Source organism: Microtus oregoni, unplaced genomic scaffold, assembly GCF_018167655.1.
Source record: "Microtus oregoni isolate MIOR12 unplaced genomic scaffold, Mior012 000018F_ref0000195, whole genome shotgun sequence".
Taxonomy (NCBI): Eukaryota; Metazoa; Chordata; class Mammalia; order Rodentia; family Cricetidae; genus Microtus; species Microtus oregoni.
The window spans coordinates 31,205,769-31,219,338 of record NW_024543077.1 but is presented as its reverse complement, the minus strand read 5'-3'; the positions used below and the strand labels follow the sequence as shown (position 1 = coordinate 31,219,338).

General features: G+C 37.8%; 1 protein-coding gene across 1 annotated transcript in view; it reads right to left on the bottom strand.

The window, feature by feature from the left end:
- The window catches only part of LOC121458946 (PTB domain-containing engulfment adapter protein 1-like), a 222,299-nt gene that overhangs the window by 36,025 nt on the left and 172,704 nt on the right, over window positions 1-13,570 (bottom strand). The window contains exons 4-5 of the mRNA XM_041668381.1: window positions 4,552-4,608; window positions 851-865 (exon numbers count right to left, since the gene is read on the bottom strand). Of these exons, the coding sequence (XP_041524315.1) occupies window positions 851-865; window positions 4,552-4,608 (72 nt within the window). The remainder of the gene's footprint in view (window positions 1-850; window positions 866-4,551; window positions 4,609-13,570) is intronic.

Sequence of the window (13,570 nt, the reverse complement as noted above, 5' to 3'; positions counted from 1 at the left end):
TGCATTCTCTACATGCAGACATCCAGTTTGACCAGCACCATTTGTTGAAGATGCTGTCTTTTTCGGTGTGTATTTCTGGCTTTTTTAAAAAATCCAAATTCAAATGTCCATAGGCATGAGGATTTATTTCTAGGTCTTCAATTTGATTCCATTAATCAATGTATCTGTTTTTATGCCAATACCATGCACTTTAAACATTAATATAGCTCTGTAATATAGCTTGAAATCTGGGATGGTGATACCTCCAGAAATTCTTTGATTTTACAGCATTGTTTTAACTATCCTATTTTTGTTTTGTTTTGTTTTTGTTTTTAAATGAAGTTTAGTATTGTTCTTTCAAAGTCTGTAAAGAATTGTGTTGGAATTTTGATAGGGATTGCACTGAATCTGTAGATTGGTTTTGGTAGGATGGCCATTTTTATACTGTTAATCTCACTGATCCATGAACATGGGAGATCTTTCCATCTTCTGATATCTTCTTCAAACTCTTCAAAGATTTGAAGTTTTTATCATATACATCAGTCACTTGCTTAGAGTTATTTATATAATTTGAAGCTATTATGAAAAGCGTTGTTGGCATGAAATCTTTATCAGTCTAGCTACTGATTTGTTTGTTTATATATAAATATGTGTATATATACGTATACATTTATATATATATATATGATTGATTGATATATATGTATACATTCATAAATATGATTGATTGATATATTGACTTTAGTTAAACTTATAGCCAATCTCTTTCTAAAAGTATTTCTCAGCTGTAGGAGTTTCCTGGTAGAAATGATTAGGGTCACTTATGTATACTATCATATCATCTGCAAACTATTTGGCACTCCAAGGCCACTTTGTATTTCTTACACTCAAGTTGCTAAAATAGTCCTAATAATCATGCTGGGTTTTGTTTTTGTTTTTGTTTTTGTTTTTGTTTTTTGTATAACTAGGTTCTAAATAGTTGGTCATTTGAAGAAAAAGAACTGTGAAGACACAAGAGAATTGTAACCCAGAGTGAAATCCAATGATGAAGGCCTAAGCTGATGAAAACATCTTGTCAGTGACTCCAAAGGCTGAATTACATTGAAGCAGCTTCATGTATTTAAGTGGAACCTCATTAACTGGAGACAGCCCTTTCAAACTGGGGCCAAAACATGTTATCTCTACGCATGTCTGAGGGAGGCTACTGAGTTACTATCCATGTCCTAGTGTGTATGCATAATTTAACATAACGAATTGTGAATACACACTGAGTCCTGGTGTTTGAACTGATTGTCTTGAAACAGATCCCGTCTGAAAATGAAACTCATAATGAAAACAGTGCTGAGTTTTATAATATCACATTTTTAAATACTTACTGGTTTGTAAATGTCATGCTAAATTCATAATTAAGAAATAGAAATGTGATATGTCATTTTGACAAGCAGAAGGTATTTTTATTCTTACACAAGTTCTTACATTAACATTCGCAAACAATGAATTCTCTATAGTCACCAAACAGTGACTAGCCAAATCATTAGAAACATTCTGTTAAAAATCAAGCAGATATGATGAAGTGCAAGAGTATAAATATAACATTACTGAAACTTCTTTAAGATTTCTAACTGCCTTATTATACTTAAATTTTTAATTTTTACCTAATGTCAAAAGGCAATGCATTTAAAATGCTAACTTAGAAAACGGAGTAAATATAAATAACATTTTTAGCTACATGAGAAAAAATGAGTCCAACACTACAATGTATTTACTAAAAGAGCCAGGACACATGTGTTTGGGAAAAAGAAGCAGAAAATCAAAATGGGGTCACAGACATTTGAAAGTTTCTATTTCCAGTGGATCCACAGCGCCACCCAATGGCCACATCCATAGGATAGCAAATTAAAAATACGTGTAAATATTGATACATTTTATCATAGCTCTGACCTCAGACACAGCATAAGAGAAACAATTTCAACAAACTCAGATAAAAACCATCATCTTACTCATATTCACTAATGCAAAATTCTCTCTTATACATATTTACTTTGTTGAGAAACCAATTCTTCAACCTATACAATTTATTTGTTAAATGCATATCAATTGTGAAAGACGCATGTTTAATAAAAGCTACTGTCCGTTAAGTATACATTTTAACTCTATTGTTATTTTTCAATATATTCCCCCCAAACAGTTCATTTTTAGGTATTGAACTCTATAGCTATGCCATTTAAAACCTCATATAAACTAGTCATAGATTTAGAAGCCATTTAAGTTAAAGTATCTCTTTGGCATAGTCATAAGGTAATTGAACCATTTTCATTTCATATTAGAGATAATGGATTAAGAATTCCAAACGTATAAAGAAATATTGCAACACCATTGTTCTTTTAAGATATGTTTTGGTTGCAGTAAAGTTGTACTCAACCCAGGACTTGGACCACTATTAAAACAATTAGAATCATATTTTAAGTGTTGCCACAACCTACAAGGTCATCAATAAAACCCTCTATTGCTGACTAAAAATGTTGTTCAGATGAAGACCAGCCTGAAACATTGCCTAATGACAATGGGAAGAAATGGCTCATGAGAGAGAGCATTTTCCTTAAATGTGAGTGATATTATCCTGGGAGCCCAGAATGTCTACTTCGAGGACTGTATCAAATAATCACAAGAGTGAATGGATGAAGGCACGCCCTGCTTTATTTCTTTATCCAGAATATAAATCTCATTCTAATCTTTTCCCTTAACTTAAACTTTGCATATACTTTATTTGACCTTCTCAAACCATAGTAGTAATTTTTAATGTTCATGATTCAGCTTGGAACAAACCACAGGGCTTAACAGTCCTGTGGAAAGAGCTCACCTCTAGAAGCAAGGTCACAGAAAGGTTATCTCCCATCCACCAAACTGTGAAAGCAGCCACAGAAAATAAAAGCTAACTTAGCAAATAAAGTAGTGATATGCAGATCGTCTTAGGAATATGAAGATGCCTGACCTCTTGAAGGAGTTCTCCCAACTGACTTTTGAGAGGTGGGTTTTACAGAAACATTTTTGTGGTGTGTAGTTATAAGATTTTATCAGGAACCTTGGTGAATGTGAGTTCATGAGATTGCATATTTTTTTTCCTCAAGAAATTTATTACTTGTGAATACTTAGGTGGTTTAATCAATATTTTCTTCTGTTCTCTTAGTTACACAGTCTCCCCTAACATTGCTGATTGGCATGACCCATTGGGACATCCTTAATATATAGCAGTATTTCCAAAGTCTGTTGTGCAATCAGCTGCAAAAATATTTTCAGCTAAAAAAAATATTTTAGCTGGTAGATATAATAATTTAACTGTTATAGATTTTTATGATAGTACTACTAGTTTTGAGCTAGAGCATGGCTTCACACTGGCCAAGAAATACAAAGGCAGACCACTGAATATAAACACTAAGGGAACTTGACCCTAAAAGCTTTTAGTTACTGTAAGAAATGATACTTCAACACACTGAGACAATGGGGATGTTCTACTGGGAACTCACCAAGACCAGCTGGCCTGGGTCTGGAAAAGCCTGGGATAAAACCGGACTCTCTGAACATAACGGACAATGAGGACTACTGAGAACTCAAGAACAATGGCACTGGGTTTCTGATCCTACTGCACGTACTGGCTTTGTGGGAGCCTAGGCAGTTTGGATGCTCAACTTACTAGACCTGGATGGAGGTGGGGGGTTCCTTGGACTTCCCACAGGACAGGGAACCCTGATTGCTTTTCGGGCTGAGGGGGGGGGGGGGACTTAATTAGGGGAGGGGGAGGGAAATGGGAGGCGGTGGCTGGGAAGAGACAGAAATCTTTAATAAATAAATAAATTTAAAAAAAAAGAAATGATACTTCATAAAATATGGTACGTACAGAAAAATAACTATGATTTATACTTTAAAATGTCTCCTTGAACAGGTGATAGTTATTTAATTGTTATTTATTTATTTATTGAGCTGAACATCTTTCTCCACTCCCATCCCTTCCTCCCCACCCCCCCATTCTCTCCCATGACCACCATGCTCCCAATTTACTCAGGAAGTCTTGTCTTTTTCTCTTTCCTATGTAGATCCATGTATGTCACTCTTAGGGTCCTCTTTGTTGTCTAGGGTTGTGGACTATAGGTTGGTTTTTTTCCTTTGCTTTATGTCTAGAAGCCACTTGTGAGTGAGTACATATTAAATTTGTCTTTCTCTGTCTGGGTTACTTACTTACTATATTTTTTTCTAGATCTATCCATTTGCATGTCACTTTCAAGATGTAATTGTGGTTGGGTTTTTTTTTTTTTCATTTTCTTTATCCATTCTATGGTCGAGGGATTGAAAAGAGGGCTTAGCCATTAAAGGCTAGGCTCACAACCAAAAATATTTAATTATAATTTAAAGAGTGGAGCTATACCTACCAGAGTTATGCATGTTTTCACTTCCATCAATCTGCCGATGGGATGGCATGAGACCGATACACTAGTTCTTCTGAAGGTTTTCCTTACCTACATGAGACCGATACACTGGCGGTTCTTCTGAGCGCCTTCCTTACCTTTAGTCCCTCACAGCGTCTCTCACGACTTCTGTCCCCTTTGGCTGCTCCACTTCTGTGCTGCCAAGAAACTGAACATGAGCATTCATGAGACACAGGCTTCACTAAACCACCTGGAGCCAACACCCTGCATACGGGAAAGTTAGGCAAAACAATTCAAACACAAATCTTAATTCAGGAGAGCAGTTGTTATTCAATTTGTACATAGCACATGAAAATACGTTATTTGACCATTTATAATTCCTATTTTTCAAAAGATTTTTTAAAAATATAGTTTACTATATATTTTACTTGAAGATCCTACTAGAAAGAAAACTGAAATTATTTCATTGTCTCTGAAGAGATAAACTTAATCTTGAGGTAAAAGTTAGTAAATATGCTAATTTCGTGTTATTGTCTTTTTATTATAATGGCTGATTGTTATAATCAGTCATTTTCTCAAGGCTAAAATACACCCAGAAAAATAAAATACACCCAGAATGATGTGCACTTTTGAAAGTTTAAGTTCAAAAGATATACATGCTTTATGTGGTTACTACATTAAACTGTAATAGAATCTTTAACATTTATCATTCCAAATAAGCATTTTTCTTTGTTTTCAAATTATTAAACTCCTATAATATGTAGAATCTAAAAGTCATATTTTAAAACATTCAGTATAAACTGTTCAATAATGTACATACACTAAATGTATAAACTAAAATATACACAACCTACAAATTCACTATTTTTCTAAAATAACCCTGAAGTTGCTAGAGTTTTGTTAAAGCTTGGGAATAATCCCCAGTGTAAATATCCTAAGGATCATGACCTTGTGTGTCAGTGCCGATGCTGGAGTACATTACATCTCCCAACAAAGGCCACCATGTCAGCTCATTGCACCAGAAGTCTGTGGTTTCTCTCCTTGAAGTGTTCTTCATAGATCGCAATTAATCAGTAAACTCATCAAGTGTACAAAATTTCCCAAAGACTATTCTGTTCTTGTCATATACCACAGATCATAATACCAAGTGGCATCACTTTTCATAGCTACGGGGTGCGTGCACATTTTAGAGGAAGTGATTAAGTAAAGAATCCTGATAAGATTCTGTGTGTTAATGTGCAGAACGGAAGAGAATAATAAGGTCGCAGCATCTCATTTTCTTTGCTTCAATCTTGAAAAATGAAGTAGTAATTAATCTAGGTCCTCATTTTTCTTTCTTCTTAAAGAAAAGGATGTGCATGGGTGTTTTGCCTACTGTACGGGTGTCCTCCTGGAACTGAAGTCACAGAGAGTTTTGAGCTCTCACGTGGGTTTGGAGAACTAAACTGGGGTCCTCTGGAAGAGCAGGCAGTACTTTGAAACACTAAGTCATCTCTCTAGTCCCTCCCATTTTAAAACATGTTCTCTGTCCTGTCCTGAGAATTACTGTGATAGAAAATTAAGCAATAAGATAAGGAATTTCCTTTGTCAAACATATCAGACTCTCTAGGGATACGTTCAGGAAATTATTTTCCTGAGGCTGATTCTCTGCACTGAAGTTTGTGAACAGCTGGCAGAGAGCAGGAGATGGAAGCAGTAGACAGAGGACAAAAATGTGAGCTGAAAACACTGTGGCTTTCCCTCTGAGGAGCTCATGCAGGGAAGAAAGTATGGTACCTCTGCACTGAGATTAAGATACAAGACTATTTTTCTAACTAGGACACACAGGTTACCTTAAACAACTGTTCCTGAGGCTTAACACAAGCTCTCCTAATGGTGACACCGTGTTGTTGACTGATTAGGTGTACACAGAAGACTAAAGAAAGAGATTCTTTGTTTACGAAGTGGGTGACCCTTTAATCCCAGCACTCGGGAGGCAAAAGCAGGTGGATCTCTGTGAGCTCGAGACCAGCTTGATCTACAAGAGCTAGTTCAAGGATAGGCTCCAAAGCTACAGAGAAACCCTGTGTCAAAAAAAGAAGGAGGAGGAGGAAGAGGAGGAGGAGGAGGAGGAGGAGGAGGAGGAGGAGGAGGAGGAGGAGGAGGAGAAGAAGAAGAAGAAGAAGAAGAAGAAGAAGAAGAAGAAGAAGAAGAAGAAGAAGAAGAGGAAGAAGAAGAAGACAGTGACAGCTAAACATAGCTGGACATCAATTGGCCTGCCACAGTCTTCTGTTTTACATCAGTATTTTTAACCTTGATCTCATGAAAGATCTTCCCAAGGCTGAGTGCAGTTATCACCCATGCCTACCAGTTATATTTCATAGGTCTGCAGCAGAGCCAGGATGTCTGCACATATTAATCTCCAGAGCTGGTATGAAGGTGCCAGGGGTTGGAAAGCACCATGTCAGGTCACATAAAAGATGAAGGGTTCAAAAACAGAAGGTTCAACAGAAAAGAAGCTTTATAGATTAAAATGAATGGATATAGGGTAGACTCCTTCCCTCAGCTTCTCTGAATTTTTCAAAGCCAGTGACAGACTCACCACTAAACTATCATTAGCAAGAAGAGTAAGGGGCTACTGCTTTATATAAAGGATTTGAGAAGCTCAAACATGATGTACTAGAATGAGCTCGCTAACATTTTCACACTCCCAATCTAGAGCTCCTTCTAGTACATCATAGGACACACACTCTGAGTTTAATCCCAGCATTACATGAAACATATTATGCCTGTAATCCCAGTACTCTGGAGGTACCAAGGCAGAAAAATCAAAACTTCAATAGATAGGCATGGTGACACACTCCTTTAATTGCAGATGGAGTTCTGTGAGTTAGAGGATAGCCTGGTCGATGTAGTCAGTCATACAGTGAGATCCTTTCCCACACACAAAAGGACAAAATCATTCCCAGCTAAACAGGAAGTTCAAGGTCATTGACACAGCTAAAAGTAATGTATAATGTTGGAGGAGTTAACATATTGCAAGTAATATTATGGAAGTTGGGAATGAATTAGAGAACCAAATGAAGCAAACAAACAAACACCCTTGTTCGCTGTATTGGTAGCATCAGCGTTGTCAGTAAAAATTGTTTTAAATATGAATTCCAGTGGCTCATAAACAACGAGGGACCTAGCCCCATGATTCTGTCTCTCTTTTCCACCATCCTCACGAATAGGAGAAATATACCAAGAAGCCTAACAGTCAACCCCATGGAGTCGGAGAAAGAGAGAACAGGAGAAAAATGACTGCATTCCACCAATCAAAGTTACAAGTTCCAGAGTAATAGAGGCAGCATGGTGGGAATTACAAAAGCACATGTCAGCACGACACCATACGCCAGAGATATGGGGACAAATTATAAAAATCCTACACAGAAGCCAGAATCAACGTAAAATCAGAAGGGGAATCTGGAAGAAGGAAGCTGGTCGGAACAGGAGGAGCTGAAGAGAGCAGAAGAGGAGGTGAATGAGAAACTGTGTACAGAGAGAGAGAGAGAGAGAGAGAGAGAGAGAGAGAGAGAGAAGCGGAAACATTATTGTCTCAAAGGCTTGAAGACAGAGACTGCAAAGATCTTGGGTTCCCAAGGAGTTGCTATGACTCCTCAGAAGCACCGCTACTACAAAGGTCTTGTGTGCAAACTCAGAAGAGATGATAGGAAGAACAGAAGGTGGGGGTCACTAACACCATAAAGTTCCCAGAGTTAGCGATGCAGTTGCTTGCTGCTACTGCTGCTGGAGGCAATAAGAAGGTCCATCTACTGTAATCTACTGACCTAAACCCAAAACATTTGGGGCAATCCTAGTCTGTACTGAAAAGTGTGGCAGCGTGGTATATGTTTTTCTCATAATTTAAAAGCTATCCCTTCTCTTTATTAATGTTACTAGATGCCTTTGATAAATACAGATCTGATATCTACAACTATAGATGTTATTTTAAAAATATTCCACACAGAGAATATGCGTGATCTCTAGGTTCAATGTATGGAAAACTTACAGTCTAGTAAGATGCCAGCGGTGGTGGTACACGTTTTTAATCCCAAACCTGAGAGGCCAAAGCAGGTGCCTCTCTGTGAGTTCGAGGCCAGCCTGGTCTACAAGAGCTAGTTCCAGGACAGGCCGCAAAGCTACAGAGAAACCCTGTCTCGAAAAATCAACAAAAAAAGTGATCATCTCACAGTCTAAAGTCTACTGAAACTGAAAGTATGAAAATGTTCATTCAGTTTGCTAGTGCATAAAATACCTGCACTATTAAAGAGCATATTAAAATGTCGTATGGATTAATATTTATCAAATACAATTATCAATAAATGAAAGTGGCACAGAGCTCAGTGACGTCATTCCCCTGTTCTTTTATTTTTGTTGATATTCCTTCATGCCATCATATTCACAATAAGCACTGTACAGAAGTATGGAAAAGTTTGAGAGTTCCACCCTCGTTTTCAAAGATTACTTAAAATGAACTGTTTTGAAGCGTGTGGTAGACTTTGCTTCTTCTTTACCAGGAGAGGGCAGTGTTGCACAGCACACTACGCAGCCATTTGAACTGCTATGTTTGCTTCTATCACTCCAGAAAAGAACGTGTAGAACAGAATGTAAATAAGTTAAAATTAAAAACAATTAAGTAACTAAGGGTTTATCCAGTCTGCCAAGAAATTTGTCATTATCTAGCACACGAAGGTCTAAATTTATAACAAAAAATACAAAATGTACATTTTACTTCAAATTTAAAATATTCCTCTTTATTGTATGCATTTGCTATATATTTGCTATAAGTGTTAACGGGAAAGCATGTTAAAATATAAAAAAAAATCTTTAAGACCAAGATTAATGAATAAAGAATCTTGGTGGTATAATAACTAATGATATTCTGATTAGAGGAAAACAGGCAAATGAGAATATAGCCTTGTATCCAACAACACTGACTATAAATATCATAGGATGAATCTTCTAAGTCAACTTGACATGATTAATTTTAAATGAATTTTAAAAAGCACTTTTTATTTAGTCAGGTGGTGATGGCACATGCTTTTAATCCCAGCACTCGGGAGGTGGAGGTAGATGAATCTCTGTGAGTTCGAGGCCAACCTGGTCTACAAGAGCTAGTTCCAGGACAGGCCTCAAAGCTACAGTAAAACCCTGTCTCAAAAAAATAAACAAACAAAAAGCGCTTTTTAACATTTTTGCCTCACAATCAACTTAGGAGTTTAGCTGTATACAAGAAAGCCAACTGAATTAATAGATTTATTTGGCTGAACTACCGTGTTACAGTGCCAAGCAACACGGGAAAAATCATTTGTAAAAAGTGCACCTTCACTGCCAGTTAGTAAAGAAAGGTCAGATTCGATTAGGTTTGAATCTGCTACTTGATTGCCAAAACCATGATCCCGAAAGAAATAAATTAAAATAGACCCACTAAAAAGATAGATTTTAATTTAAACTTTAATTGCTCTAAAGGGCACCTTTAAAAATAGGTCTAAAATATTTTGGTAGAGGATTAAAACTAAGCTTAGCATTGATATATTTTTTATATATTTCATTTGAAGTTTCTCACTTTATTTGAGCATTTTCTATGAAATCACATTCTCTTATTATAGACAGATATGGGGTGTTTTGTTTCAGTAGATCTGTGCTTTTAAGGGAAGATTGAAGGCGTAAGTCACAAACAATGCCACACCAATTCGGGGTTATGATTATTAGGGTGGTATTTATTTAAAGGGGAAAAAACTTACAGATCACTGTCCCAGGCAACAGCCCTCTACGCAACCAGGAAAGGAGTCTAGTCGCCCGGCGGAGCAGGAAGTGAAGAGAGAGAGAGGAGAGGGAAGTGGCCGCTTTTTTTAAAGGGAGAGAAACCACGCCCCAATGGGCTGGTACCTCAGCAGTGATAGGCTGGAGGAGTGGGAGGACCTCCCGCAACAGAAGATTAGGAAATGTAAGCCCAAACAGACCTGGTTTCTGCAAAAGAGAGCCTATGCTGGCTGCAAGGGCTCCCACTGAGCTGAAGATCACTCACAGTCAAAGGCAGCAGGATGCCGTTTTCAGCATCAGGAGTGCCACAGCCTGGTGCCCTTCGGGGCAGGACTGGGGTAGCTGGAGTGAAGCAAGGCATCCCCTTGCAGAAATGCCAAAGAACGGGGAGCAAATATAAAATGGATGTTTACAGAAAACAACAAGCAGGGGCTTCATAATCCACGTCCCAACCACATGACCGTAAAAATGCAGGGACAACATCTTGAATTTTGCAGGAAAATGGATGGAGCTAGAAAACATTATTTTGAATGAGGGAACCCAGACACAGAAAGACAATTATCACATGTACTCACTCATAGGTGGTTTTGAAACATAAAGCAAAGAAAGCCAGCCTACAAACCACAATCCCAGAGAACTTAGACAACAATGAGGACACTGAGGGAGACATACATAGATCTAATCTACATGGGAAGTAGAAAAAGACAAGATCTCCTGAGTAAATTAGGAGCATGGGGACTTTGAGGGTGGGTTGAAGGGGAGAGGGGAGAGGCAGGGAGGGGAGAAGAGAAAAATGTAGAGCACATAAAAAATCAATAAATAAAACAATATGGAAAAAAATGCAGGGACAACAGAGGTACTCCAATCCCACCTCATCATTTGAAAGAGGGAATCTGGGTGTTAAGGAGGTGAAGGAACTTTCTGAGGCCACAAAGCCTGTGAAAGAATTCCAACCCTCCAAACTCTCTCACACACACGCACTATTTATTCCTGTTCCTTTAAGCAAACTAGGAAAGAATGGAAAGTGAAATGTCCTATTACATCTGGCTAACAGTTGGAATAACACTACTCTCTTTACCATATGCACCTGACTAGCTAAGGTTTAGACCATCTTATAAAATATGCTGAAAATGCTGTAGGGACAAACGGGCTTCTGGGTTGATCTTCAGGCAATGAACTGAATTCAAGAATTCCATGTTGTATACAGTCAAATCCTCAACATCTGTCTTCTCATTTATAAACAGGAGAACTCAATGCCCAGGCTCCCTCTTTAAAACGATGAGCTGGGATTGGAGTACCTCCGTTGTCCCTGCATTTTCACCGTCAAGTTGCACGACATTTTCAGCATTGCAAGGACAATCGATGAAATTAATTTAGACTAAATGATTAGACCGAATAGTCACCAGAAGAAAACAAGATGAACCAATCACTCAAAATGAAAAATCAAGAGGAAGGAAAAGAAGCATTTGAAGTCATCAGGTTTAGAGTCTGGCTGGGAGGCAGCAAGGGCCCTCACAAAATACACACACACACTTTTTCCTCTCTCTCAAAATTGTATTGTATTTAATAAATATTTAGTTTTTTAAAAAATTTTCATAACTTATTCACAATATTCCTTGCAATTTAATTGAATACACATTGTGAGGCAAGCGACAAATTTAGGATAACTACACATGTTCAGATGTCCTCCATTAAGTGTTATTCTGGTTTTCAGAGGATCCGAGCATATGCCTTGTGAAATAAGGTCTTAGATGCATAATAGATTTAAACAAATAAGATTATTTTTCAATGTTGTTTATAACAAGCCATTAGTATTCTAAGAACTATTAATCCTACGTCTAGACAACACATTTTTTCAAAGGTATGCTGGTATATAATTATCAGTGAAAGAAAATCATTGCAATTTTCAACCTTGTTGCCAATGTAAGTTTTTCAGTTACTGCATTAGCTGTAAAATGGCACTGAACACAGTTTGGTTCATTTTATGTCAATTTGACTCATGCTAGAGTCATTTGGGAAGAGGGAATCTCAACTGAAAAACAAATGGAGTCACAGGATTGGTCTGTGGAAGCTAAGTAACAATTTTCTTTCTTTTTTTTGGGGGGGGGATTTTTTTGAGACAGGGTTTCTTTGTTGTTTTTGGTGCCTGTCCTGGAACTAGCTCTTGTAGACCAGGCTGGCCTCGAACTCACAGAGATCCACCTGCCTCTGCCTCCCGAGTGCTGGGATTAAAGGCGTGTGCCACCATTAATTCTACTCTTTTGACAATAATGCCCAAGGTATAGTGTGCTGCTCTGGGGTTCCACTTCTATCAATGATCCTCCCCATACTCTAGACTTCAAATGCATTCATTTGAAGAACCTTTACTATTCCAAGTGCCCCTTTCCCACCCTTTCTGTGCAAACATCCCAGAAATACCTTCACTCCTTCCTAGTAGATAGCTTTCTTAGTATGTTTCAACAAAGATATCCTGCTGGTATGAAAATTATTAGTATGGTCCATAGTTTTATTTCTATATTTCCTTTAATATCGACTGTGTATTATCTGCACACTCAGTCGTAATCTAGGCTTTGGAGACATAGCAGTATGAAACAGATGTAAATCCCCAGTGGAGAAAAAAAGCCCATATAAAACTGTGTTTAAAAGAGAAGTATCTGAGCTTTAAAATAAAGAAAATTGCCAAATTGAATTCTCTTTCTTTTGTTTTAGCAATTTTTCTTTGTTTTATATTTTGTTTATTATCATTATTACAAATTATTATTAATAATTTGTTTTATTAATTAAACTTCTTCATTTATTTTACATCCCAAATGCAGTTTCTCCTTCCTGTTCTCATACCTTCCCTCCTCCCCCGGCCCCTCCAATTCAATCCTCCTCTGTCTCCTTTCAGAAAGGGGCAGGCCTCCATCGGCATCTACACAGCATGGCATAATAAATTGAGGTAAGATCAAGCTTCATCCCCTGTACTCAGAGTGGGCAAGCCAACCCAGTATGAAGCATAGGTCCCTAGAAGCTATCCAAAGTGTTAGGGACAAACCCTGATTGTCCCACTTGGAGCCCCACAAGAAGATCAAGCTAGATAAACATCACACATATATAGAGGGCCTAGGTCGGTCCACTGCAGGCTCTCCAACTGTCTGTTGGTAGAGAATCTGTGACCTCCTATGATCCCTTAGTTAGTTGTTTGTGTGAGTCCCCTTGTGATGACCTTGATAATACCCCCCACACACACTTGTACAATCCTCCCTCCCTCTCTTTAGTGGGATTCCCTGAGATCAGCTCAGTACTTGACTGTGCATCTGTTTCCATCAGTCACTGGATGATGGCTCTCTGATGACAATCAGGATATTTTCCAGTTTGATCACAGGAGACGGCCAGTTCAGGCT